The 26656-nt window shown below is 36.9% G+C and overlaps 2 protein-coding genes across 7 annotated transcripts in view; one reads left to right on the top strand and one right to left on the bottom strand.

The window, feature by feature from the left end:
• Positions 1-10427, bottom strand: part of LOC146002520 (uncharacterized) — a 112672-nt gene extending 102245 nt beyond the window's left edge. For all 6 annotated transcript variants that reach the window (XM_083140420.1, XM_083140424.1, XM_083140419.1 and 3 more), the window contains exon 1: positions 10263-10427. In XM_083140420.1, coding sequence (XP_082996546.1) covers positions 10263-10364 — 102 coding nt within the window. In that variant the 5' untranslated portion in view covers positions 10365-10427. The remainder of the gene's footprint in view (positions 1-10262) is intronic.
• Positions 10428-11106: 679 nt separating this feature from the next.
• LOC146001957 (uncharacterized) overlaps positions 11107-26656 on the top strand; it is a 30638-nt gene continuing 15088 nt past the window's right edge. The window contains exons 1-6 of the mRNA XM_083139676.1: positions 11107-11309; positions 11492-11697; positions 18632-18790; positions 19654-19763; positions 20790-20944; positions 23435-23587. Of these exons, the coding sequence (XP_082995802.1) occupies positions 11200-11309; positions 11492-11697; positions 18632-18790; positions 19654-19763; positions 20790-20944; positions 23435-23587 (893 nt within the window). The 5' untranslated portion in view covers positions 11107-11199. The remainder of the gene's footprint in view (positions 11310-11491; positions 11698-18631; positions 18791-19653; positions 19764-20789; positions 20945-23434; positions 23588-26656) is intronic.

The following is a 26656-nucleotide window of genomic DNA, read 5'->3' on the forward strand; positions in this document are numbered from 1 at the left end:
AATGAAGCATTTAATTATGATAGGCAAAAATAACACAGAAAACTCAGATGAAACTAGTACAGAGCATTCCCTGACATTCGCTACGAGACTCTGCGGCAAGCGGCCCAGCATCAGCGATTGTCTTTCCCGGTAAACAGGGGCCGCGACAGTCTGTTTTTTTTCGCCCTCCCTGCCTTCGCTCTCTTTCCCTCGAGTGTTACTTAGGAAAGAGAAATCGTGGAGAAATGTGACGTTTTGCAACGAAATTTCCTGGTGTTCCCATTCCACATAGGACAACTATATTAAACCTCATAAAAAAGTTTAGAGTAACAGGGTCAGTTCTGAATAAAAGTGGAAAGAAAACCCCACGTGTACTTACTGAGGAAAAACTCGATGAGATAGGGCAAAGGTTAGAACAGTCTCCTCGGAAATCTATCTGCCGCCTCTCACAAGTAACGGGAGTTTCAAAAACCACAGCATTTAGAGCCAGTAAAATTCTTAAATTTAAGCTCTACAGAGTGACAATCTAAAAAGTAAAGTATACAAAGACAATCCGCACACCATCCATGAGTTAAAAGACAGTATTGTATGAGAAATCGGGAAAATTACAGTAGACGAACTTGCACGTGTAAATGCCAATTTCCTTCGGAGATGCCAGGAATGTGTTGCAGCAGAGGGACATCACTTTCAACACCTTCTGTAGTCAAGGTTAGTACACAATATGAAAAATGTAATTTTAATAGCCGACTCTAGTGACTGTCGCGGACCCCGTTCACCGGGAAAGACAAACGCTGACACCGGGCCGCTTGCCGCTGAGTCTCGTAGCGAATGTCAGGGAACGCTCTGTATATACGCACTGGTCTTTCAAATCATTCCTGTATCATCTGCACCTCATGTAGTAACTGAGGCTCTAGGAAATGATGGGGCAGGGGAAAATTGTGAACATATACGAAGGGAGAGTGAAAAGTTTTGAGCCTCGCAAGGAAGAGGTGCTTGACCTACAGTTTCTCATTATGATTTCTCTACATTATCACATAATCTCAATAATCACCCCCCCCCCCCCCCATCAATGCACTTATGCATTCTGTGCTGCAATTTGTTTACAGTCATCTGATAGAATGATTTGTCCTGAGTTGCACACCACTGAATGAAGTAAGGAATGGGTTAAGCGTCAAGTTTCATTTAATGGTACAAATAAAGAACAAAAATTTCGGCACACCAGCTATCTGTAGCACAACAGAAGGTAACACAAATTCTTGCTGAATCTAAAAAACAGAAATTTGAAAATGCTACTTTAAAACAAGAGGAGCATTTGATTGATGCGACAGAAAATATCTTCAATACTTGATACTATTTAGCTAATATGATAGACCATTCAGTGATCATAAGGATCTAATCAATTTGCAAAGGAAAAATGGTCATAATATGGGGTTAACTCTTCATTCTCGTTATAGTAGTAACGAAATAATTAAACACATATAATCTGAAATGAAGAAGAGGTTAACATTGAAGTTAAGTTCCGAAGACAATAAATTTTCTCTCCTATTAGACGAATTTAACACGTTTATTAAATAAGAAAATATGAGATTTACATATAAAGATTTAAATATATTGTTCTTATTTTTCGCTGCTACAATTATTACTATAACCTTTGATTTATCCTCTATTTCGTAGTTTTTTTAATTATTAATATGCAAGTTGCATATCAAAATGTTCTTGTATTTTTATAAACCAAATTGGAATTCAGCATTTGCTTCATTATGGGAGAAATTGGAAGGTTATGATAATATTTATTCAATTTATGAAATACTGTGCAGTGAATATGTCTTGAAACAGGCACGTTAGTGACACGAAGGTGTCTATTATGAGAAAACACCGAAGGGAAGGGACCACTCTGGTACTGTTTATTTTATCACTACACCGCTGACTGGACCTACAGTTTAAAGTGGGATCCGAACCACTGTGCAATGTGCCAAGAGAGGTAATTCAAAGTCATCAATGTTTACACAAAGTCTCTTGATGTTTTCTGTTACATTAAATTTTAAAGATTGTGGCTTACTCCATTTGTGAAAAAGAAAACTCCATACTGGATCTATGTTACCATTTTCATTATTTAATTTATTCCAGTGTTCTTCTGCAATGAATGAAGCTTCCCAGACATTCAACTCTATGTTTCCCGTCAATCTTTTTAAAACCCTTCTCTTTTTAATCAAATGCTTCTCTTCGATGATGTGAGCTGACAAACCTGTTCTTGGGTTTAGATTTATAATGTCCAAATTGTGTTCATGCCATCTTATTGCCATTTTCCTTACTGTTTTTTTTCCTATGGACTGATGTTTGAATTGTTGTCATAAAATAATAAATGAGGTAAAGAAAGTAATTGAAAGCAGTATCACGATACCAAGAGAAATGAAAAAAAAAAAAAATTCAACCCTGCCGATTGCCTTTGGGCTACCAAAAACTAACAAACTTGGAACTCCAATACGACCCATCCTGCATACAAACTATACAAATATTTAGTTGAAAGGCTTGCTATAATTAAACAACAAACACCATTCAGTGTTAAAAATGCATATGAAGTGAAACAGAAACTAAAAAATATTGTTTGGAATAATAAGTATCGTATTGCAAGTTTTGATGTTGAAAATTTATATCCTAGTGTCCCAATAGAAGGTGCCACAGATGCATTACACAGATGGCTTATTGAGATGAAGGTTAACCCAGTAGAATCATGGGAAATGGTTCGATGGTTTACTCAGGGTTCCCACGCAAACTCCAAATCCATTTTCCCTGAGATTTCCCTGAGTTTTCCAGAATCCTCATATTTTTTCCAGAGTATTGAATGCACAGTAAATGACTACTATAATTTTACAATGGCCTCATCCATTTCCCCCTCATAGCCATACCATCCTCACCTTCTTTATTACTGTTGTTTTCTGATGCAAATAACAAAACTAGTTCAATAATAAAATAAAATTACACTTCTTTGCATGTAATTAAGAACAAAGATGACCAGTTTTCTAGAACTTTAAACAACTCTGAAACAATTTCTAACATATCTGATATAGAACATTGAAATATTTTCACACTTTTCATAGATGTTTATAAATGGATACAATATCAATTAATCTGTAATGCGTACAATAATAGTTAAACAAATTATTGGAATTTTTAAAACATATAAAAATGAAGTGACAATTATTAGTACCGATTTAAAAAGGAATAATAAGTTACCGAGACTGAAATATAAAACAAGAAATGTACTTCATGTCTGATACAGCAAATTAAGAAACTTTACTTCTCTCAAGTTTTTTTAATTGTTCTGCAATAGCCTTTGCTTCTTCTTGCATCTTTTGTTGTTTGGCTTGTAAAGCACGGATCTCACTTGCTTTACGTTTCATTTCTTTCCTTTTACTTTTTTTGTGATCACATTTCTTTCTCATCTTCTGCAATGCTTCTTCCTATCTAATACGTGCACCTGTAACACTCTGGATCATATATTTGCTTACTTCTACATTTGACACTCCTCCTACCACTTTCACTGCATCATAAACTTGCCGAATAGCCACAACAGACTATTCTTTCAAGTTTTCTATTAAAACCTGCTTATTTACAGAAAACGCACTTTCCATATATGCATTGACATGTGATAAAATCAAAACCAACTTAACAGTGCTCCATAACTCAGAGAAGTCATTCTTGCCCTTCATGACACCTGTAAAAAAAGAATCTAGTGCATCAGTTTTGATTGAAAAGTTACAAAACTTCTCTTTCAATTCCTTTTCACTACTGACATTGTGCAACAATGTCTTAAACTAGCGATTTACTTTATCACCAGTTACAGCCTTCATTCTCTTTCTCCTGAGAAGTTCCTGTATCAGGTCTTCCATGCGCTGAGCACATTGCTTTCGAAACTGCGTCATTTGCTTCGGAACTAAACAACTAGCGGGTCTCACCAACCTGAACTTAAGGGGATTACGTTCCACAATCTTCTCTGTTGTTGGTTGCAAAAAAATTCTGCAGCTAGTAAAAAAACATAAGCTTCTCCTTTTCATTCACCTCTTTAGCTTCCAAAGCAGCTTTGGCACCAATTTCAATATCAATCTTTGTCAAAGGAATCAAGTTGTCAGAATTCCGGACATCAATTTGCATTAATTTAAAACTAATTTTTGCATTGCTCAAGATGTCTTTTTGTAAAAAAGGAAGAAAAAACTTAAAACTACTCCCTAATAAGGGAAATCAGATGAACACTGGTTAACTTTAGACATCAGGTTATCTTTATTATGAGTTTTCCATATTTTGAAATATATTTTACGTCATGTAAAAGATCGAAATCGGTTAATTAAATTTTAAAAAGTGCAAAATTTATGAGGGTATACACTTGGTCACCAGCCCTGGAATCACATTTAAAAACAAGAAACAGACAAACAAATAGATATGTTCCTTGCTGAAAGAGAAATGCTACAACAGCTTGGATTATCCAGACAGGAGCATATTATAATCCCTCAGTTTTGCTTCATTGGGAACCATTAATCAATTACAAGATTTTCCCTGAGATTTGTATTTTTTTCAAATTCCCTGAGATTTCCAGGTTTTCCAGGTGTGTGGGAACCCTGTTTACTGTATGTGCAAATTACAATTACTTTATATTTGATGGCAAAATCTATCAGCAAAGTAATGGTCTATCAATGGGAAACCCAGTATCCGGAATCATCTCCAGCATTTTCCTTCATTACATAGAATCTCCAATTCACAACATCAGTCCATAGGAAAAAATTAGCAGGGGAAAAATACATCCATGCCAATTCAGAACATTCACGTATAACAATGGATAATATATTTTTAATTTTTTTCCTGAGAGCACAAAGACTATGTTCTAATAATAAGGATATCAAAAATGAAGATGAAAGGCAATAGCAAAAGAAAATGGCTTTCACACTAACAGAATAAACCAAATCAAAAAACAAGTCGCAAGAAAACTAAAGGAAAAGAGAAATACAGACAAAGATGAAAAATCTGTTGAAAAGAAATTTGTGTGCATTCCATTCCACAAGGGATTCTCACATAAAATTGCAAAAATTTTTAGATTTAATTTCAAATTGTTTTTATATCACCAAGAAGTTTGGAATGTACATTTAATGAATTCAAAATGAGAAACTCTCTACCAGATGTGGAAACCACAAGAATATAATATAAGTTGTTCATGTTCAAAGGATTATGTAGGACAAACAGCAAGGAAAATGGCAATAAGATGGCACGAACACGACTTGGACATTATAAATCTAAACACAAGAACAGGTTTTATATGTTTAATATATACACACACACACAGGTTTGTCAGCTCACATCATCGAAGAGAAGCATTTGATTAAAAAGAGAAGGGTTTTAAAAAGATTGATGGGAAACATAGAGTTGAATGTCTGGGAAGCTTTGTTCAGTGCAGAAGAACACTGGAATAAATTAAATAATGAAAATGGTAACACATACATCCAGTATGGAGTTTTCTCTTTCACAAATGGAGTAAGCTACCATCTTTCAAATTTAATGTAACAAAAAACATCAAGAGACTTTGTGTAAACAATGATGACTTTGAATTACCTGATGATATTTGGGATTCATAATTCTAAATAAAAAAATAATGTGATCAAATTTTATTTATCTGAAATAAAAATAACAGACTGCTTCTTTTCACAGTTAAGTTGCTATATTACAACAATGTAACATTGACAACATCCATTATATAATGGATTCTTTTTGTTTAAAAAATAGCTAACCATTGTTATAACTGTATCTTTAGTCAAAATGAAAATAAATGTCTGATGAAGGGAGCGTGTGTTCTCCTGAAACGTCACAATGAAAAACTGTTTTCTTATGCTTGTAATAACCGTAAACTACAGGAAAATAATAGCATAATCAATACATGTTCAACATAATATTAAAAATCAGAAAGGTAATACTGTTCATTACAAACATATCACAGGTTTCAGTATTCAATGTATGAACCATTGTTTCCACTGGAACACAGTTGCATTTTTGATAATGGCCCTAAATGACTCACAAATTTCCACTAATATGAGTACCCATACTATTGTTAGAAATGTTGAATACATGAAAGAAGCATTTCTATGACGTTTATCCACTTTCAGCTCTAGGTGATTTCACGTGCATTGACCCACAGGTATAACTTTATTAGTTTTTAATATTCTAGGAAATGTTCCAGTTCTGATTGAGGAATTTACTGCATGAATCAATGGTTTCTTGAAAAATTGTGAAAGCTCTTCACTAAATTATGCGACCTTTCATCTGGTCCATAAGTTCTCTTATTTTTTATTACTCTTATGACTTCATCCTGTTCTTATACTGTTACCTCAGGAATAATTATACTATTACATATTATGTGCTGAGTATTTGTTACTATAAACATTGTAATTAGTATCAGGCAAATTGGCAAAATATTCATTGAATGTGTTGCATATTAGTTCTGGTTCAGATATGTCATCATCATTAATTACAATTTTTATGATATGATTTTATGGTTACTTTTTGTTTAATTGTAATACTCCAAATTGTCTTTTGTTTACTAGTGACATTCACAATTCCATCAGTAGAGCCCAGATTTGTATGTAATTACATATTCTATTCCTTTCTAGATACATACCTTGAACGGGAAAATGTCAACGAATTATATAATTGACATGATATTGCATAAGTTTTGTTACATATTTTTACATATCTGCCAGGGTATTACATATTTTACATATTTGTACTTGTACTTTACATAAAACAATATATTTCGGTAATTTTTTCCTATCTTTATCCTCTTTGCTATGTTTTCCATGTATGAAACATGATGTAGAAAATTTGTAGCTCATGTAGACGTCATAATTTCTAATCAATGGGATGCTTAGTGCTTATGGTCACCTAAAATGGACTGCCAAGACAGGCTGAAGAACAAAAAAATACGGGAACTGTTATTTATCAAAAGATGCTGTAGTCCTTCCCCCCTCTTTCTAGTTACATATTTTCGTGTTGCTTTTAGGTTTAGGCAAAGCACCTAGAAACTTGGCACTGGTGGACAAGAAAGCTACTTTCCTGTACGTAGTGAGTCACACAATATGTTCCCTTGTAGAAAAAGTTCAAAAGTACCTATTTGATTGTTCTTTCTGTAGATGCTTTTTTTTCTACAATTTGTTTCAAAAGTAACAAAAGAGCTCTCTCTTTGAATGAATGCAGTCGGAAATTTCTTAAATATGTGCACGTTGTTGCACTTTTTTAGCTTATAAATTTGATACAAATTTTAATTTCAACAACTTATGTCCTTAAAATTATGTTGAATATGTTGAAATAAAATAAATACCTACCGAATTCTTGAAATTGCTTGTATACCCAATTATTATTAATATTACATATTCTTTGATGCTACATATCCTTTTGATAATACATATATTGTACTTTGATATTTCATAAAAATCCTGGGTCTATTCATCACATATTTTCTTTCAATTATGTTCCTTTATGGATTTTCTGTATAATTTCCTTAGTTCCTTATATTTATTTTGATATTTGACATTTTTATGAGTTATGAACTTAGTATATTCATCATTCATTTTTTCTTACCTTTTTTCATTACTCATTAATAAGTGGAATTTTAGTAGAACTAGGGCCCCAAGTTCCTTTTGTTATATTGCGATTTCATCATGCTACGAATGCAATTTTTACATGGTTCGATTTCGATTTATGTCTGTTAACACATACTGCAGAGTCTTAGTGATTACTTAAGATTTTGTTCAATATATGCCTTTATGGTTAGGTTAGGCAGGTCAGGTTTGGTTGTCTTAGCATTAAAATAACGTTCCTAAATGCATTATACTAAGGTTCCGATTTACTTTTACATTCATTCCCACTATGCTTTATTTTACTTCACCATCTGTGCCACTTTTGGCTAATTTGCGAAGATGGGGATGAGTGATGATATCATGAAATTGATGAATGGACACACACAAACATCCATGCCCAGGCCGGGATTCAAACCTGGGATGCCTGGCGTTCATTCCCACTTGTCTACGATACTTGGTTGCTTGTCAATGGGAAACGTGCCTGCTTGTATAAGATAATTTGGTACTTGTTTACTATCCTTCGGACACATTTATTTATTTTTACAGAAGAAACTACTTACCGTAATAAGTTCCTGTAGGATTGTCGAACATCGGGAAGGTGTTTTGTGTGATGTGGGAATGTTTCATAGCTGAAATTCATGTTGTTCGTTGAAAATTAATTCTCCGACGGAGAATAGCATTTGGCGCGTACACCTTCGTACACCGTTGTGACTATCATGACGCGTTGTGATTGTGTTTTGTTCATGTTCATTGGGTATTCAGTGTTTCGAACTGTCTGCGTTTGCAACGAGAGTTAGAAGCATGACGTGTCCTGGATGCGTGGTGAAGTTTGTATCGGGTGTGGAGGATCCAGTGGGTTTTCTAATTGAACACAGGGTCGTGAAGAAAGGAAAGGAATGTGGTGTTAGTATCAGGATCTAGAAATTGGAAATAATTCCGAACCATTGACGCTAGCCCCACGAACCATTGGTGCTAGCCCCACGAACCATTGGCGCGTGGTTAGGTTAGTTCAGTTAGGTTAGGATACATAGTTAAAATTTGGTGTCGTGTTAGTATCAGGATCTAGAAATTGGAAATAATTGCGAACCATTGGCACTAGCCCCACGAACCATTGGCACGTGGTTAGGTTAGGATACATAGTTAAAATTTGGTGTCGTGTTAGTATCAGGATCTAGAAATTGGAAATAATTGCGAACCATTGACGCTAGCCCCTCGAACCATTGGCGCGTGGTTAGGTTAGTTCAGTTAGGTTAGGATACATAGTTAAAATTTGGTGTCGTGTTAGTATCAGGATCTAGAAATTGGAAACAATTGCAAACCATTCACGCTAGCCCCTCGAACCATTGGCGCGTGGTTAGGTTAGTTCAGTTAGGTTAGGAAACATAGTTAAAATTTGGTGTCATGGTAGTATCAGGAATATATATATTTGGATGTAAAACAAAAAGATTTGCGAAAATCTACAGTTTCAATTCCGAAAACTAAGCCTTATTTTCGCTTATTTTGCAATTTCTAGATGTTTCCCACTTATTCCAGGACGGATAGCCGCAAAAACCACTCACGGATAGCGTGACGAAAGATTATAATTTTCTTCGTAAAAGAACGAGAAAAAAAGATGAAGTTTGTTCACGGGCATTTCTTGGGTTCCGAAGGTTGAAACACTGCATAAGAATTGAAAATCGAGAAAAGACAAGCCCGACGCGTCATTATTTAGGAAAATGTGCGTGCCATATTGTGTGTGAGGCAAGCGGAAAGGCTAGGAGAAAGAAGTACTGGTAATGTGAAAAATGGTAAAAATTTACTATCCTTCGGACACCCCTAATTTTTTCGTTTCCTCAATTTTTGACATTCGTACTTACATATCTCCTTCGCAGAACATTCCTGAAGGTGTATCAATGTTGTTTTGATAAAAGTAAGAGCAATTTTTCACATTACCAGTACGTCTTTCTCGTAGGCCTTTTCGCTCGCCTGAGACACAATATGGCGAGTACACCTTCCTACATAATCGCGCGTCGTGCTTGTCTTTTGTCAAATTTTTGAGATTCGTACGGTAACACTTTACTATACCGGAGACGGATTTCTTCAAATTTACAGGAGAAAGTACTTACACAAATCATTTTCTGTAGCGCTGTTGATGTTCGGGAATGTAGTTTTGATCCATTTTAATGCGAATGTATGTGGTTTTCTACGAAAATCTATTTCCGACGCGCTATTGCTGCTGCTACAAGATGACGTGTCGAGGATGCGTCGTGAAGTTGTTGCCGGGTGTGGAAGATGCCATGGAATTTGTAATTCCGATGTTGTCCATATATGCTAAATTGAACGAAAGGAGTGCTAATGGAACCTAACCTAGTAGGTATACCTCGTCCCCGTGATGGTTCGTGGGCCTATCGTATGTAAGAAATAGACATTATTTTCGTTAGAAATCCATTATTCAACCTAAAGAAATGTTCCGCAATGCAGAATAGTACGTTAGCAATGTAAAAAATTGCGAAATAAATAATTGATAGGTGTCTCCGGTATAGTAAAGTAGTACCGAATTATGATGTGTGTATGCATATGTTGTAGAAACCATAGGATGACCAAAGAGGCAGGCTTAAATAATTTATTTTTTGGAAAAATTGCAAATTATGCTACACATATAATAGTCACTTGGAGAATCTTCATTACCTTATCATGAACATTGCCGCTAATATAAAATTTAATGTCCTTAAAAAACTGATCGTCCACTTGGATATCTTCTACACTCGTTGACGACTCACATGTAGCCATAGCTTAACAAATTAAATGAAATTGCTGAAACTATAATACATCACTTTACAACCATAACAAGTAGCGCCGACACCGACGCGCGCCAGTTAAAAGGTAAGCCAAATTAACCTTTATTAAATGATACAAACGAGTTTCAAAAATAAAAATATTATATTTTTAGTGAATAAATTAAACATACTATCAGTTAAAAGAATAATTTTATACAATACATTCTATAGCAACTAATATGTACCATATGCCGATTGAAAATTATGAAACAAGAGATTTATTTTATGTCACTCCGATAGAGGACAAACTTTGTGATCATTACATTTCCAATTGAAGAAATGCTCTTTATTATACAACGTAGTGAATGGAATACAAATTATTTACAAGGAGAAGAAAATATTAGGTGCACTATGAACTTCAAGATATATATGTACACCAAAAGGTTTTTCTGTTGTGTTATTAATGTGTAATTCTTTACTATGGTTAAGAAAAGTTGTCGCAATCTGCGCCCGATACGGCGTTTCGGCTACCCGGTCCACACACGTCCGGTCGGTCCGTTGTCTTTGTCAAGTTCGTGCCTATTGAGTTATACATTTTAATTTTTCACATATATATATTTCCAATTAAATAACTAATTTTTTATAGCCATGAAATGTAATAAGAATACGAGTAAGTAAAACTATCTTGCAGGGACTTGTGGCATGATGGTACGTTGATGACTACAGTTGTATTCGTGTTTTCCTTTTCCTGTGTAGTCTGCTGTATTTTTCAAACTTTTTTGTTCCAGTAACGTCATTTCACACATTTAAGTATAGTATTTTTTTTTATCAATAGAATCAAAGAACTAATGGAATGGAGTGATCATATTGAAGGCGTGGGAAATATTGAGGACATTGTAAACGAAGTTGACGCATTCGCGAACTCACTCGAAGATCATGCACGGCAGCTTGTGAGAAGGTATCCAACTTTGGCAATTTTTCGTCATAATTCTCTCTCTTCTCTTCTTTACCTAAGTGTTTCGGAGAGTTATTTGAATTTACGGTCGCTTCTGTAACAAAAAGCGTAAGCGACAAAACTAGCAGAAGAGTAATTTATTTTTAATGTGCGTTTGATCGTGTTTCCTTTTTGTGTAATTCTAGGCAACATTCAATGAATTTCGATGAAGTGTATGCAGACTCTATAACGTCAGTCGCTCTAGCTGCTTATGTTGGGCAACTTGATGTTTTGCGGGATCTGATTGCAAAAGGTCGTTCTGTAAATCAACCTGACAACAGAGGATGGATACCACTGCATCATTCTGCTGTGTATGGTCGTGTGGAATGTGTAAAGTTGCTTTTAGAACAAGGTACATGTGGCTGTTTTCTATTTGTTCTTTTGTTCTTAAGACAGTTTTCAGACTAAAGTGACATACCGTATGTCCCTTGGAAACAGACCTTCAGAAAAAAACACAATCTCTTTTACTGAAGTGACACGCATTGTTTGTCGGTTGGTGTCATTCGAACTTCGTAAACTGATTGAACCATTTTCTCAATAGTCGACATCATGTCACTTCAGTCTGTTGGTCGCACATGCACCATGAAGGCTTTTTTAACCCTCCATGATCTGCATGCTCATAGTAGCACAAATGTCCTGCGCACGACACTCGGTGCCTTGAGTGCTGCCCTATTAAGACCAACGTTATTTACAGGAATTATTGATGCAAATCGTTGTTGAATTACACTAGCACTTACTGAAAATCAGGCGAAATATACATGAATGCAAGCATGTCCATTTCAGACATTTTTATTAGCTATTAAAAGAAATAAAGTGAAAAAAGATGAAAGTATCTCATAGAATTACAAGCTTAGACTCCTGAAGCAAATGCACCAAAATATTATTCTCAAAATAATTGGAACTTTGCCATATAATGAAGGAACTAAAAAATGACCTAACCATTCACAAAATTTTCAACGTATTTTTCAAAAGGAATTGAAATCGTACAATTTATATGGGCTTAGAAAGGAACTAGTTCTTCCTAAATTCTCAGTCAAAATCTTACTGACTCGCAGAAAAAGCAATCAAATGTAGGAAACACAACTCAAAGAAACTTTAAAAATATTTTTATAATGTTCAAATCTCAATATGTTTCTCTTACTCTTACGAGATATATGTAAGAAAGGACATACTGACTGAAATAGATGGAACCGAATGTTGTCACTTTTCAATATCGTTATTTTGACAACTCTGACATTTCGTATGGGTACTGCAATGGTCTCTACATACAAATAATTTGCATTCCGAACAACTTATCGTTGTTTTATTATTATTTCTGCCAAATTCATGGCTGGCGTGCTGTGATTTAAGGTAGGAAACGTTCCCGCTTGCTGAGTGCTGCAATGGGAGACCCGGTCACTTCACAAGCATGTAAGCAACTGAAAGAACAATATAAAAAAGGCACGAATGTTTTTGTGGGAGTAGCGTAGGTAAGTTATCTAGTGCTTTCCCGACCATTATTGCACTGGTAAGGAAAATAATTCAAAGTTTTAAAAAAGGCAGCACTCCGCCGTGTGGGTTACGGAGGGTTAAACAAACTAGAGAGCCAATGTCGCTTCGGTGTGAAACCTCCATGTCACTTGTTGCTTCAGTCTGAAAGCTACCTACAATAACATTAAGACTAGAGGCAAGTCCTTCATAGATTTGAGTTTTGTGCTTATAATTGATCTAGGTGTGCTTATTTTTCTTAATTGAAAAAAAGTATGCTTTTCAGCTCTTGGTTCTTTATACCTGCTCGAAAGCCACAAAACAGCAGTGATGGAACATAATGCACTGACCACACATCACTCAATGAAAAGCTGCTTGACGGGCCTTGTTCCTCAACAGGCCATTCGCACCACAGGGTTTATGCAGGGTTCCTTACATTTTTGTAGATAATAACTAGAAGCCCTTGACCGACTGTACTCCCTCGTGAATTACGTTGTTTTTTTTTTTATCTATTTGAAGTCTTTTATGCTAAAAGAACCCGACCTGGCCTGCCGAACCTAACTATGAAAACATACAATTGAACAAAATCTTAAGCACAGAAACCACAAATAAATGATATATTTAATCCCAGAGTAAGGACCACTGAAGTAAAAACATACCTATCTTGGAGTGCTTTCACATTTTTTTTTATTCATAAAAACTTGGGTACCCTTCACCCTCTGTACTGCCTCAAAGAAAGTGAAATATTTTGCATGGTTTGTGAAGATTATGGGTAACGGTTGCAATGAATCTATGATTTTTTTTCAAATTCTCTTAGCAGGAAGACTAATTATCATGTAGAAGTTTGGTAATCGTTGTCATACAAAATTTGAACCTTCCTTAACGTAATGAGCACTGTTTGGATATCAAGTTATTTACGTTGAAAAAGAAAAAACTTAAAAATTACCTTACGCAAACATGCGTGCTTCCCATGGAGTGTATTTTCCGTTGACAAGCGACTGTAAGTATCGTAGACTAGTGGGAATTAATGTAGAAGTAAATTGGAAGCTTAGAATGCATATAGATATTTTATTTTTATGCTAAAAGAACCCGACCTGGCCTGCCGAACCTAACTATGAAAACATACAATTGAACAAAATCTTAAGTAATCGCTAAAACTCCACAGTATGTGTTAACAGAAGTAAATCGAAATCGAACCATGTTAAAATTGCATTCATAGCATGATGAAATCACAATAAAACAAAAGGAACTTGGAACAGATGGTGTTTATGAATATTTTCAGTTGTTTTTAGCTCATGGAAATGTGTTATTTTAAAGTAATGTATGTATGTTATCTTAGCGTGTTTTCTTCCCGCAAGGTAGAACAGCCTGAAGGCTTCGCGCAAGTAAATATAGCATGCAACATGACATTTCACAACAGGAGCTATAATTTTTTGTTGTTGGGATTGAAGATTATAGCAATTCCTGACATGTTATTTTGCTATTTTAGTATGCATACAAACAGTTTTTTTCTAATAAAAAGCAACGAAAGTACTCCAAGATGGCAGGTTCTTACTAAGGATGGCCAAAAGAAACCTAGATTCCGGAAAATTTGAAATCTGGATTCGGATAAAATCCAGATTTCGGAGCAAGAAGAATTACCGAGTCAAGACAGGTTCTGGAAGGATAACGGATTACAGAGGAAAAACTGATTTCGATCGATATTTTTAATAATTGTCTCATGAATTTAACAATATACTCTAATCTAGTCATGTCAAACTAGACATTATCCGAAATCCGGATTCTCCATTTTTACTATCCGGATTTCGAATTTGGCCATCCCTAGTTCTTACGTGTGCCATGCTTTGAGATCAAATATCTCCGTTATTTGTGTTTTCCGTGTGCTTGAACCAATCAATCCTATATTATGTAAAACATCAAAATCTATTGATTATAGAAAAAAAAGGTAAAGTGCTCCCCTGTGTATAGCACCACGCCATGAAGGCATATAGGGGGTGTGGGGGTAACGCCCCACACTTTCTTGATCCAGTCGTGAGTCGGGGTGATGTGATCAGCATCACGCCCCTGACTGCCTTTACCCCCCAGGGTTTCCCCCAGGTACCCATGTTATTCGACGCTGGGTGGGTGCCAGGGCCGCTTCCATCCATTATAGAAAATCAACATAATTCTCAAGGGGATAAACTGGTTGTATGCACACTCAAATAGTGGAGAATAAACACCAAAAAAACCTTTTAACTCAACAAAAATGTCCAAAATTGTTATCATTGTTGAACCTAAGGAAGCTCCCAGACCAAATCAACACATGTGTTAGATCAACCTTCAGAAATATATGCGACTTCTGAAACCGAAGTAATACAACAAGCTTCACATGTTGCTGTTGCTTGGAGTGGGCCTTTATTTTCAATACTGTGGATTGTTGTTCGCACAGTATACCAAAAGCAATATGCTATGCAAGATTATGAAGACGCTTCGAGTCTTTTTATCATGCTCCCATCGCTGCTGAAGCAGGATAACTGTTGCCTTAATCTATTTTCAGCACATAAATATGTTTAAGATGTTTGTACCTAAAAGAGATGGAATGACAGGTGTTGAAGGTCACATAATCTATGTTCATTCCCTGAATATTACAGTGTATCTCTGAATGCAAGACGACCTACCATTTTTCAACAAGGGATTACAGAAAAACTATTTTCAAAACTTTTGAAATTTGCATCATAGTAACGCCTGCACCCTGTTGTGAAGTTTGATGTTGAACCACATTCTTCAACACTACGATCCATTGCATATGGGTATTATCGTAAAATAAAGTCAAGAAGATAGCATATACGTACCAACTTTGTATAGTATAACACTTTACTACGAAGTTTAAAAGTGGCATCTACAACTACTCACAACAAGTAAAGTAAAGTAAAGTGTTCCCCTGTGCTTAGCACCACGCCATGAAGGCATATAGGGGGTGTGGGGATAATGCCCCACACTTTCTTGATCCGGTCGTGAGTAGGGTTGATGTGATCAGCATCATGACCCTGACTGCCTTTACCCCCCAGGGTTTCCCCCAGGTACCCATGTTATTCGATGCTGGCTTTGTGCCGGGACCGCTTCCAACGTTAGAAAAGTTCCCGGATTTCAACTGGCGGGGATCAAACCCGGGACCTTGAGCATGGACTACTCACAACAATTGATAAAAAAAAATGTTCGCCACAACACTCACTACTTCCTATTGCACAACAATTCTCAAAGCACATGCGAACATTCAAGGCTAAAGCTGTAAGCGTGGCAAAGGGTAGAGGTAGAGTTTAATGGAAGCTCGTGGTTCTGTTCAATAAAGAAAAGGAAAGCTCCACATCATATGCTGCGAAAGCAAGATGACCCCATACTTCTGGGCACGAGTTTGCGGCAAAAAACCTTGTCTTGGATTCAGAAATATACGGTAAATTAATCAAATCAAGATGATTCAGGTGGGAATGCCATGTAGCCTGCATGGGATGGGCTATAAAAGTTTAAATGCTCCTTGAAAAACTTGGTGATAACATATCTTTAGGAAGACCAAGATGAAGAAAGACTTTTATTGAAATTGGGATGGTCAAGAGTGGATTCATCTTGCATGGCTCCAGCAATAAACCTTCAGGTTTAGGAATGCTAGCGAGTTAGTTAGGTAGTTAATAGAAATGAAATTTTTATAATAGAAGGATACTGTGGAGTACTAATCTATATTTATTTTTTAAGTGAAATCAGTTACATAAACCCTTTGTACTATGGCAGACTTGAAACTTTAAACCAGTTCCTGCCTCAGTTGCCAAGTGCATTGAGTGGTTGATTTTACCATCTCGCTGCCAAAAGTCTTAGGTTCAGGTCTTGTCCTTTTATCACTTTCTTCTAATCATCATTCATCCTCATGGTCTCAATTAGCGTAAAGTCTCAGAAGAGTGCTGTATAGTAATGAAACAAATGCATACTCTACACTGGGCTTAGAGAACAAAAATGGTAATGAAGGTGTCCCAGGTTCGAATCCACAGTGAAGTTACATTACCCAGTGGTCCGATGAGGATCATCCATTCTAAACCCTTACTCCTTCAATGCCGAGGACTGTTTTACAAGGCCTGAATGCAGGGTGGCTACCCTCTGGGAATTCCTTGAATTCTGAGAATTATGCGTGAATTATTGGCTCCAGGAATTATTTGTGAATTCTGCGTGATTTTTCTCCATAGACGTGAAAAATTGCAACTTTTATTGATCTCAAATCCATTGAATTTATAAATGTATACTTTTATTTGTATTGAGATGGAAAAGAAAACTGTGTGAAAAATAAAATCGAATTCACTTGATTTGTTTAGTTTACTTTGTTAGTGTCCTTTGCAGAACAATCTATCTGACAGATGGAAGATTATGGCAAAATATCTTGAAGTTAATTAGTTAAATTTGAGTTTGAAATTATTATACAATTAACAATTTTTTGTAGATTAGTATATCCCGTAACATTTGGTACTTGTGTTTGTTTGTGTTTTTCGCTTCTTCTGAGTATGTGAAATGGTAAATGTCTCACCTTAAATTAAATATTTTTAATACACAATATACCGTTTAATTGAATTTGATTTTTGGATACTTTGGAATCACACCGTCCCTTTATATTGTTAATATATCTGTGTGTGGGGCCTCCCGATGGCGCAGTGGTAGTGTTATCGTCTTGGAATCAAGGGATCCCGGGTTTGATACCCGGTGAGGCCACATAATGGTTTGGATCCCACTTTAAACGGTAGGTCCAGTACCTATTAGCCTTACTGTGCATAAAGTGGGCTCAAAACACCAATTCAATCAATCAATATCTGTGTGCATATGTGTGGTGAGAGTGGTAATACGTAAGGGTGAAACTGAGAAAACATCTATCTCTTATGTTTTAATTTTTGGATTGGAAAGTTCGCCTTGAAAATCGGGATTTATTTGTAAATTTTATCAATTGTAGAGTGGCCACCCTGTGAATGCTAAGTGTGTTTTCAGCAGTAAGTTTAAAATTGCACAAGCTTTTAAATTAAATTTTATATCTCTGTAACTACCAATGCTAGAGCTACAAGTTTTAGATTGTTTTTCAGTATGTTTTTTGTTTGTTTTTCAGTACAGTCTACTACAAGGCTATGGTTGTAAAAATTCAATATTTTTATTTACAAAAAAGAATAAGAATATACATATTTTTTTTAAAAAAATGGAATTCATTGATTCCCTACATATTCATCGCCAGGACTTGAGTGTTCAAAACTGTACCTGCATATTTTGTGATATGTGTTCCATTCTCGTGGCAAGGATCATACACTTGCTGCTAATAATTTCAGGGAAAGAAAAATAATTTCTAATGTAAATGCTGTTATTTTTTTCGGTGGGAAATTCACCCTGAATCTCATTAAAAGTTACTAATAAGAAGCCTGAAGGCTCATATAGCACTCAAAACATGTATCTCCGAACATGTTAAGTCACAGTATGTTCCAAAAGTGGCACATATGTCACGTCCTGGTGTTCAAGGACTAATACCTGTGCTACAACCAGTACACGGCCATGGCATGCAACCCAAGTAGTAAAATTTCCATAGCTTTGTGGTAACTCTTGTGCAAATGGTATCCTACCTCAGTATCACATCTCTCTCGGCTGTCCATTTTATATTTCTGGGGGAAGAAAAACAAAGTCTGATACTAGTATAGGAAGAACACCAGTACATCTGTATTTCCTGTGCAAATAACATCACTGTGAATATTTTCTTTCCTGCAAGTATCCCCTTTTTTTATTAGATGCTCTTAATTTTCCACTGGACCATATTTATTTTTATTTTCCAGATGTGACTGATCCAAACTGTGTTACATTCGAAAATGAGACTGCTTTGTTTTTGACTTGTGAATATGGCTCATCAGAGGATGTAGTAAAATGCCTTGCAGAACACGATGGCGTCGATGTGAATAAGGCCACTTCTTCAAAGAGAACACCTTTGCATGCAGGTACTCAGAACTAAATTCTTTCTCATATTTGGTGCATCTAATATCCAGATTTGTACATACTTTATGTCCAAAATTGAGTTTTTACATACATGTCAAGTACTAAATGCACGGCCATGAAAATAGGCAGCTGGGCAGAATTGTGCTGGTGCCAGACATGGAAAAAGCAAAGCGAGAGAGGGACGAAAGTTGCTGGTTCTCGTGCACTGTGTGGCAATGTCAACTGGGCTGTTGCCTAGTTCGAGCATCAGACCAGCCTCTCTCTGGGGCACTTTTGTGTCATCCCTTACCTTTTAAGCAAATACAGTCAGTTTGTATCACATGCATTACAAAGACCAACTCTAGAACTCTACAACGTCCGAACAGACGGGATGTGATCCGACATGGCAACAGTGTGAACTTTCGCTACCCACCTAATTTCAAGGCCATGCATTTAAGTCAGTTAAGCATAACCTATTCATGAGGGCATTTTTTAGTTTTTGGAGGGCCTCTCTAATGTACTAACACTGTAGGCTTGTAATCAAGAGGTCCTGTTGGAGTCATATTGCCTACTGTTCAGGTCCCCTCTTTCCAGCCCCACTTAACCTCATCATAGAATGGTCTTAAAAATAAAATGTGTTTCTTTGAAACAAGATAGAACCAAGGATCTCTTGATTACAAGGCAAGAGCAAAGTCACTATCAGGGACACCCTCTACTTGCTTTTAACATATTAAATCTATTCACTTTTTTTATTCTCTGAAATATTAATAACAGTTTCATTTTGCAGTGTTTTTTTAATTTTTTCACGTAAAAACATGTCATATTGGACGGAATTATTATACTGTTTTCCAGAAAATAAGGGAAAAATTTCTTTGTTTCATTGCAGCTGCGAGAAGCCAAAATTTGAATTTTGTCAAAGTGTTGGTGGAACATGGAGCCCAGATAAATGCCAAGGATGTGTCTGGTACAACCGCATTGCACACAGCAGCAGAAAGTGTAAGTTTTTAATCAACTCTCAGAAACTCCTAGTGCAGGTTTGCCACATGTCCCATCTTCCTGACATTTGCATTAAACAGAAATGAAAGACATGTTTCAATATGAAAACTGAGTAAATTATTATTTGTTAACAATGCATTAATATTAGTAAGAGATCTGACTGTACCTCCTCCAGAAGTACAGTGATTTTTTTTTTATCTACTAATGTCAGTATTTTATGTAACATAAAATTGGTGTTTGCACTCGGAAATAAGAAAGAACGGAGGTATTTGATCAGATAGTGTGGCCTGTATAAGGGAAAGACTCCCTATTCTGAGCTACTTTCACTGACTGGCCACCGAAATCAATAGAACAACAAAAAAAAAACAGCTTCAAGGAAAAGTGAGTTCTAAGTTTCTCTGTATTTTTTAACAGTATTTCGTTAGCAAGTGCTGAAACTGTTACTGGATTTGGACAAACTCTCATCACATTTCAGAGCTAATTATTTGTGGTTTCTGTATCTTGAAATAAATTTCATGTTACATTAAACAATTTAATTTTTAAAAATTGCAATTTTCAAAGGTCTATGGTTGGTCACTAGCCGCATATATTTTCCTTGTCTTTTTGTATGAATGAGCCATAGTGGTCTAGTCAGTAGGGCATCTGACTGCCACATGGAAGACCTGGGTTCGTTTCCCCCAGGTGGGTCATCTAAGGTCGGAATTTTTCCAGCTTGTTCCCACATAAAGCAGCTCTGGGGCTCACCCAACCTCAAATCAATTGGTTCCTGTGGCAACCTCAGGGGTAAAGGTGGCTGGAGGATCACATCACCTCCAAAATGACTAAGATCGAGAATAGTGAGGCTCTACTCCCACATCCCCAAAATGTGCCTTCATGGCATGGTGCTAAATGCATGGTGAACTTTACCTTACTTACCATTTTTTTATGACTTAACTCACTGCGTTGTTTTTAATGTTATTCAGGAGGTTATTCAACAAATAGTTGTAACTGTTGATCCATTGCCTTAATAATGAAACTTATTTACAGAATCTTGTTGATATTGTGAAATATCTGCTGGATAATGAGGCAGATCCCAGAGTAAGGGATGATTACAACAGGACTCCTTTGTTTCGAGCAGCAGCGAGGGGTAGTTTGGAGGCTGTCTCTCTGCTGTTGGAGAAAGGAAGTGAGGTAGATGCTAGGTTAGTTGTTTGGTTTTGTTGTTACTATTACTTGTAGTAATGAAAATGATACTAAAGAGGAAATAAAAAGCACACTTATTCAGGAAATGCATGTTACTTTTCTCTTCATAGACTTTTATCTTCTTGTATAGTATCTAAGAAACTAAAAGTTAAGCCGGCCCCATGGCGGAGTAGTTAGCACATCGTGCTACGATGCCAGGGGTCCCGGGTTCGAATCCTGGCCTGGGCATGGATATTTGTGAATGTCTAAACATCAATTTCATCATATCATCACTCATCCCTATCTTCGCAAATTAGCCAAAAGTGGCACAAAAAGCAAAATAAAATAAAGCAAGTCAATCAACTAAAAGTTAAAATATACAAAACAGTAATTTTACCTGTAGTATGAATGTGAAACTTGGTCCCTTACATTAAAAGAGGAACATAAATTAAGAGTAAAGGAATTAGGAGACAGGTGAGTGGAGGCTACATAATGTAGAACTACACAATTTGTATTCCTGTCCAGATATTAGAATAATTAAATCAAGAAGACTTAGGTGGACAGTCCATGTGGCACCAATGGAAGAGGAAAAAGAGTCTACAGGATTCTTGTTGGGAAACCTGATGGTAAGATACCTGTAGGAAGGCTAAGACTAAGATGGAGGGATAACATTGAGATAGACCTAAGGGAGATCTGTAAGGATGGAAAAGACTGAAGGCTTGTGTTGCTGCAGCCATTAACCTTCGGGTTAAGGCTAGAGAGTTAGTTAGTTATTACTTGTAGTTCTATCTGATTGCACACACAGGATGAGTCTGTAATTTTGTAACAGACTAATAGCTGTGATATCTCAATTCACAAAAATTGGTGTTTTGGACATGTGATGTCCGTCTACAGCATACTTTAGCAGTACAGTAATTTCCAACAACTTTGTAGGAGACATTCGTTTTTGGTTTGTATGTGTTTAAATGGGGTATTATAAACTACTTTCTGTTCACATAAATTTAATTTGTAACACATGGAGAACATGTTATAAGTGTTCCACACATTTGTACATGCATGAACAGACAATCCCTGTGATTAGAAAAGAGAAAAATAATTTATATTTTGGAGATTATCTGTTTTGTAACTAGAGTAACATTTATTTACATACTTAAAGAGTGCATAAAATCTCAAATAAGTTTTTGGCCATCCATTTGAATTAGATGACTCAAGGGACTTATATGACAATGTGTCACTTGATCCATTTTCCCATTCTAAATTTTCAACTTACTCACTACATTCAAAATATCACTTCTTGATTTGCCCAATATGTTTTTATGAAGTTATGTTGATGGTTTGTGCAATTCCAGATCACACCTGCATAATTTTTGTTTTGATACAAAATGCCACACTCATGAAAACAGATTTCAGGCTATTTTTAAGAGTGTGAAATTGGTAAAATTATCACAATTTCACTGTTATGCCATTTATCTGCCAGTTGTGTAAAAGGTGTCCCTTTCTGAATACACTGAAATGTCAACCTCACTTCCATGTAGTATGTCCTGGACTAAATTATTTATCTATTACCATCACAAATTTATCTACACCCATTCCTATTATGTATGTACGTTTTGTTCAATGCTTCAATCTTTCCTTTAAGTTGCTTTTTGTGTTGGTACATGATTGTTCTGGGCTTGATGTTCGTTATGTTATGTAAGGGTCAGTCAGTGGAAAACAAGCCAACTCATGTATCTCGACGTATAGATGTCGCAGCTGCACCAAACTCCTGCCGCTGGAAGGGGGGTTGGTTGTCCCCCTGTAGATGGTAGTCACGTCACAGGCTTGTGTGAGCCATGTGAGGTGCAGAGACTGCCATCTGGCATATCATGGAGGACAGTAGGGAAGAGCAGTTGTGCATTTCCTGGTGGCAGAAGGCATTGTTGGTCCAGGTCGTGGATCGTCCTGCAGTGACATTCTTCCTTCATGAAACCTTCCACTCCACTCTTTCACCTGCGACAGAAATAAACAATGTTCCTCATACACTGCCATCATTCAAAGGTTAATGTCTGGTGTACTAGGACCTTTCGCCACCTACCTACTCTTCCTTACTGGCCTACATGATATGCTGGATGGTAAGTCTCTGCACTTCACATGACTTACACTCGCACTGCTTCACACAAGCCTACAACGCAACTGCCATCTACCAGGCAACAACACCCCCCCCCCCTCCTTTTTCCAGTGACAGGAGTTTCGTGGAGCCATGTACACATCGTGATATACGAGGTGGCCTGTTTTCCACTGACTGACCCTTATAATTTAACCAATTATTTACCCAACATTTTCAAACTGGAAGGGTGTAGGGTAATTTTCAGAGAATATGAAAAAGTATATTTTCACCCAAAATATTCATATATCTGGTGTTCTTACAGTATATTTGATGACTGGTGTTGGAAACTTTAAAAGAGTGTTTTGGAGATAAAACTGGCTTAAATTGGAGGAAACGTTTTGATAAAATTTCTGTTTCATTACAGTTCAGTTGATGGAGCTACACCGCTGTTATTGGCTTGTCAAGGAGGACACATGTCTTGTGTAAAAATGCTCCTTGAGCATGGAGCAGATGTTAACCACACAACAGAGGACCATGTGATGCCATTACATTCAGCGGCTGAGAAAGGTCACTCAGAGTAAGTTTGAATTGAATTGTTGTTTTAAGTCAACTTTATGCACAGAAAGGCTAATTGGGACTGGACTTACAGTTTAAAGTGGGATCCGAACCACTGTACCATGTGCCTCTACTGAATATCAAACCAGGGACCCCTTGACTACAAAGAGACGACGTTACCACTTCCAATTCAGAGTGTTCTCATGCACATGTTCTCTTTTTGGTGTTGTTGGGGCCATTTCTCTTAAAATAGCACCACCCTCCCTGGCAGAGTAATTAGCACAAGGTGCTATGATGCCAGGAGACCTGGTTTCGGGTCCTAGCCTGAGCATGTGTGTTCTTTGTGTCCTTTAATATCATCACCCATCCTCATCTTCGCCATTGGCCAAAAGTAGTAGAGGACCCAAGTAAAATAAACAAAATCAATTAATCAATCTTAAAATAGCAATAACAGTGTGTCTACCATCAAGAAAGGTAAAGAAATCAGCAAATACGTCGGTCAAGAAGTCAATAAAAGTCAAGAAATACTTGTGATCAAGAATTTTTGCTATCACAATTACTGATTGATTGATTTAGTTTATTTTACTTCACTTTTGTGTCATCGCGAACATGAGGATGAATGGTAGTAAGATATGCTGGATTGGTCACCTATATATAGGGATGACAACTCGAGCCCCACACAAGATTATACTGGCTGAGAGTCCAGATGACAGAGCTTCGCTAGTCTACGAAATGCAGTTCAGGATGCATTAATAGATAGATCAAGTCTTAACACTCTTGTTAAATACAGCTTCAGTTTTCATCTTAACTGGCCTTTGGTAGGAGTTCTTCGTTAAATAAATATTTATTTTCTTAATTACTAATTTCCAACTTTACCTAAATGGGGGTCGTGTAAATAATGGTTAAGAAAATCGAAAAAAGGTCCAAGAAAAAGTCATGAATATGTCAAGAATATTGGAATTTTGGCCACGGTGGCTCAGTCGGTAACGCGTCTGACTACCATGCTAAAGGTCCCGGGTTCGATCCCCGGCCGGTTCAAATCTGGCAACTTTTCTAACGATGGAAGCGGCCCCGGCGCCTACCCAGCATTGAATAACATGGGTACCTGGGGGAAACCGGGGGGGGGGGGGGTAAAGGTGGTCGGGGGCGTGATGCTGATCACATCACCCCCACTCACGACCGGATCAAGAAAGTGTGGGGCGTTACCCCCACACCCCCTATACGCCTTCATGGCATGGTTCTATGCACAGGGGAGCACTTTACTTTTTTACTTTATTTTGGTCGATACCTTGAATAATTACTAAAATTTACAGGAGAGAATGTGTTCTCTTCAACAGACATTTATTGGAAAGCAGAGGTGACCAAGTAGAACCCTGAGTATAGGCTCCTACATTAGTATAGTTAAATAATAGGACATTTACATCAATATTACATTTGGCATAAATCCCATTTCCTGCTTTATCAGGGTGTCTACCAGTCAAGAAATTATGCTCGTGGCCAAGAATTTTTGATTTTTTTTTTTACAGTATTGTGAATTTACATTGTTATATACCTGTACTGGTATTTGTTAAATTTTAATATTTGGAAATCTAAAAATTGCATTGAGTTGTGGTTATTCCTCATCCAGAATGAAGCCTGAAGCATTAAATCTTAAATGCATTAATAATTAACGCAAGTCTAAATCTCTTGTTAAAATACAGCTTCAGTTTTCATCTTAACTGACCCTGTAGAAGGGGTTTTTCATTAAATAAAAAAATCTATTTTGTTCATTTCAAACTATAACTAAGTGGGGGGGGGCATAAAGTCAAGAATATTTGTCTTGTTATTTTGGTAAGACATTCTACCAAGCTGGGCCGATGTCACAAAAAAAATTTGCAACAAGATTTTTCAGTTGGTTGCACAATTCCTCCATCATTTTTATTCTTCCTTGCTTTTCAATCAGTGACATTTAACCTTTACTTGGATTTTAATACGTTTTCATTTTTACGAAATTCATGTGCTTTTTGCACCTTGATACTTTTATGTTTGGTTGGAAACACTGACACACGTTTAGAGCAAGCTTGGGAAAGTCACATGGATGACCCCCCCCCCCCCATCCCCCTCTGCAACACATCCATGCCACATTTCCAAGGCTTGCCTTGACATCTGAGAAACAAACACAATGAATTTTATGAGCTTGTTTTCCTCATCCCAGGCTTAAATATCCCGAGCTATCTTTTGTCATTGCCTTCCAGGGTGGTCTCTTCGATGCCGATAATAAGTCTGAGTGGCCATCCTTAGCCTGACCCGAGGCTAAATATAGACCAAGCGAAGCCAAACTGCACGTGTCGGTTGACTACATAAAAAAAAAAAATATTCTGGGAATTCATTGTCCATCAGTGCAATTCTGTTCACCTCGCACCCACCCTTTTCCTCTTTTTGCGTCGCAGAAAGGTCAGAACAGATACGGCCGGAGTCTCGTGGCGACAACAATTGCTTTGTGTTTGTGCTACTTTTGTGCCTTGTTTGTTTGGTGTGTTCTTGGGATTCCTTGGTTTTGTGGTAAGTCCTTTGCATCTTTTGTTTTGCCTAACTACTTTTTTCCATTCATCTGGATCTTTGGTGGATCATGTCGATCAGGGATTGAGTCAGAGGAAGATGACTGAGTTCTTGGATGACACGGACACTGAATGTGAGAGTGTACGGCCCGAGGGTGACGAAGGTACAGAAGACGTTGATGATACTGATTGGTGGGATGTATCCGAATCTTCTTCAGACGAAAACGATGCTGCCATCCCATCACCATCAGCATCAGCTTTGTCAACCTGGGACCCGCGACCCGCTCATGTTCAGGGTCCAACTCCTTTTCCCTTGTATGGCCGACCTGGACCTAAGATGCCTGATCTGACACCAGACTCTTTGCCGTTCGATTTCTTCCGACTATTCTGAACGGTGCTTTTTACAACCTTGTGCTGGTAGAATCCAACAGATACTACCAGAAGTTTGTTGACAAGAATCATCCGACCAGGGTAGAGCCCCCAAATACCCTAGGCGAACTATTCCTTTTCTTTGCTCTCTGGCTTTACTTCAGACAGCATGATTACCTTGATTC

This window comes from Lepisma saccharinum, chromosome 18 (assembly GCF_977018435.1).
Source record: "Lepisma saccharinum chromosome 18, izLepSacc3.1, whole genome shotgun sequence".
NCBI classification, from domain to species: Eukaryota; Metazoa; Arthropoda; class Insecta; order Zygentoma; family Lepismatidae; genus Lepisma; species Lepisma saccharinum.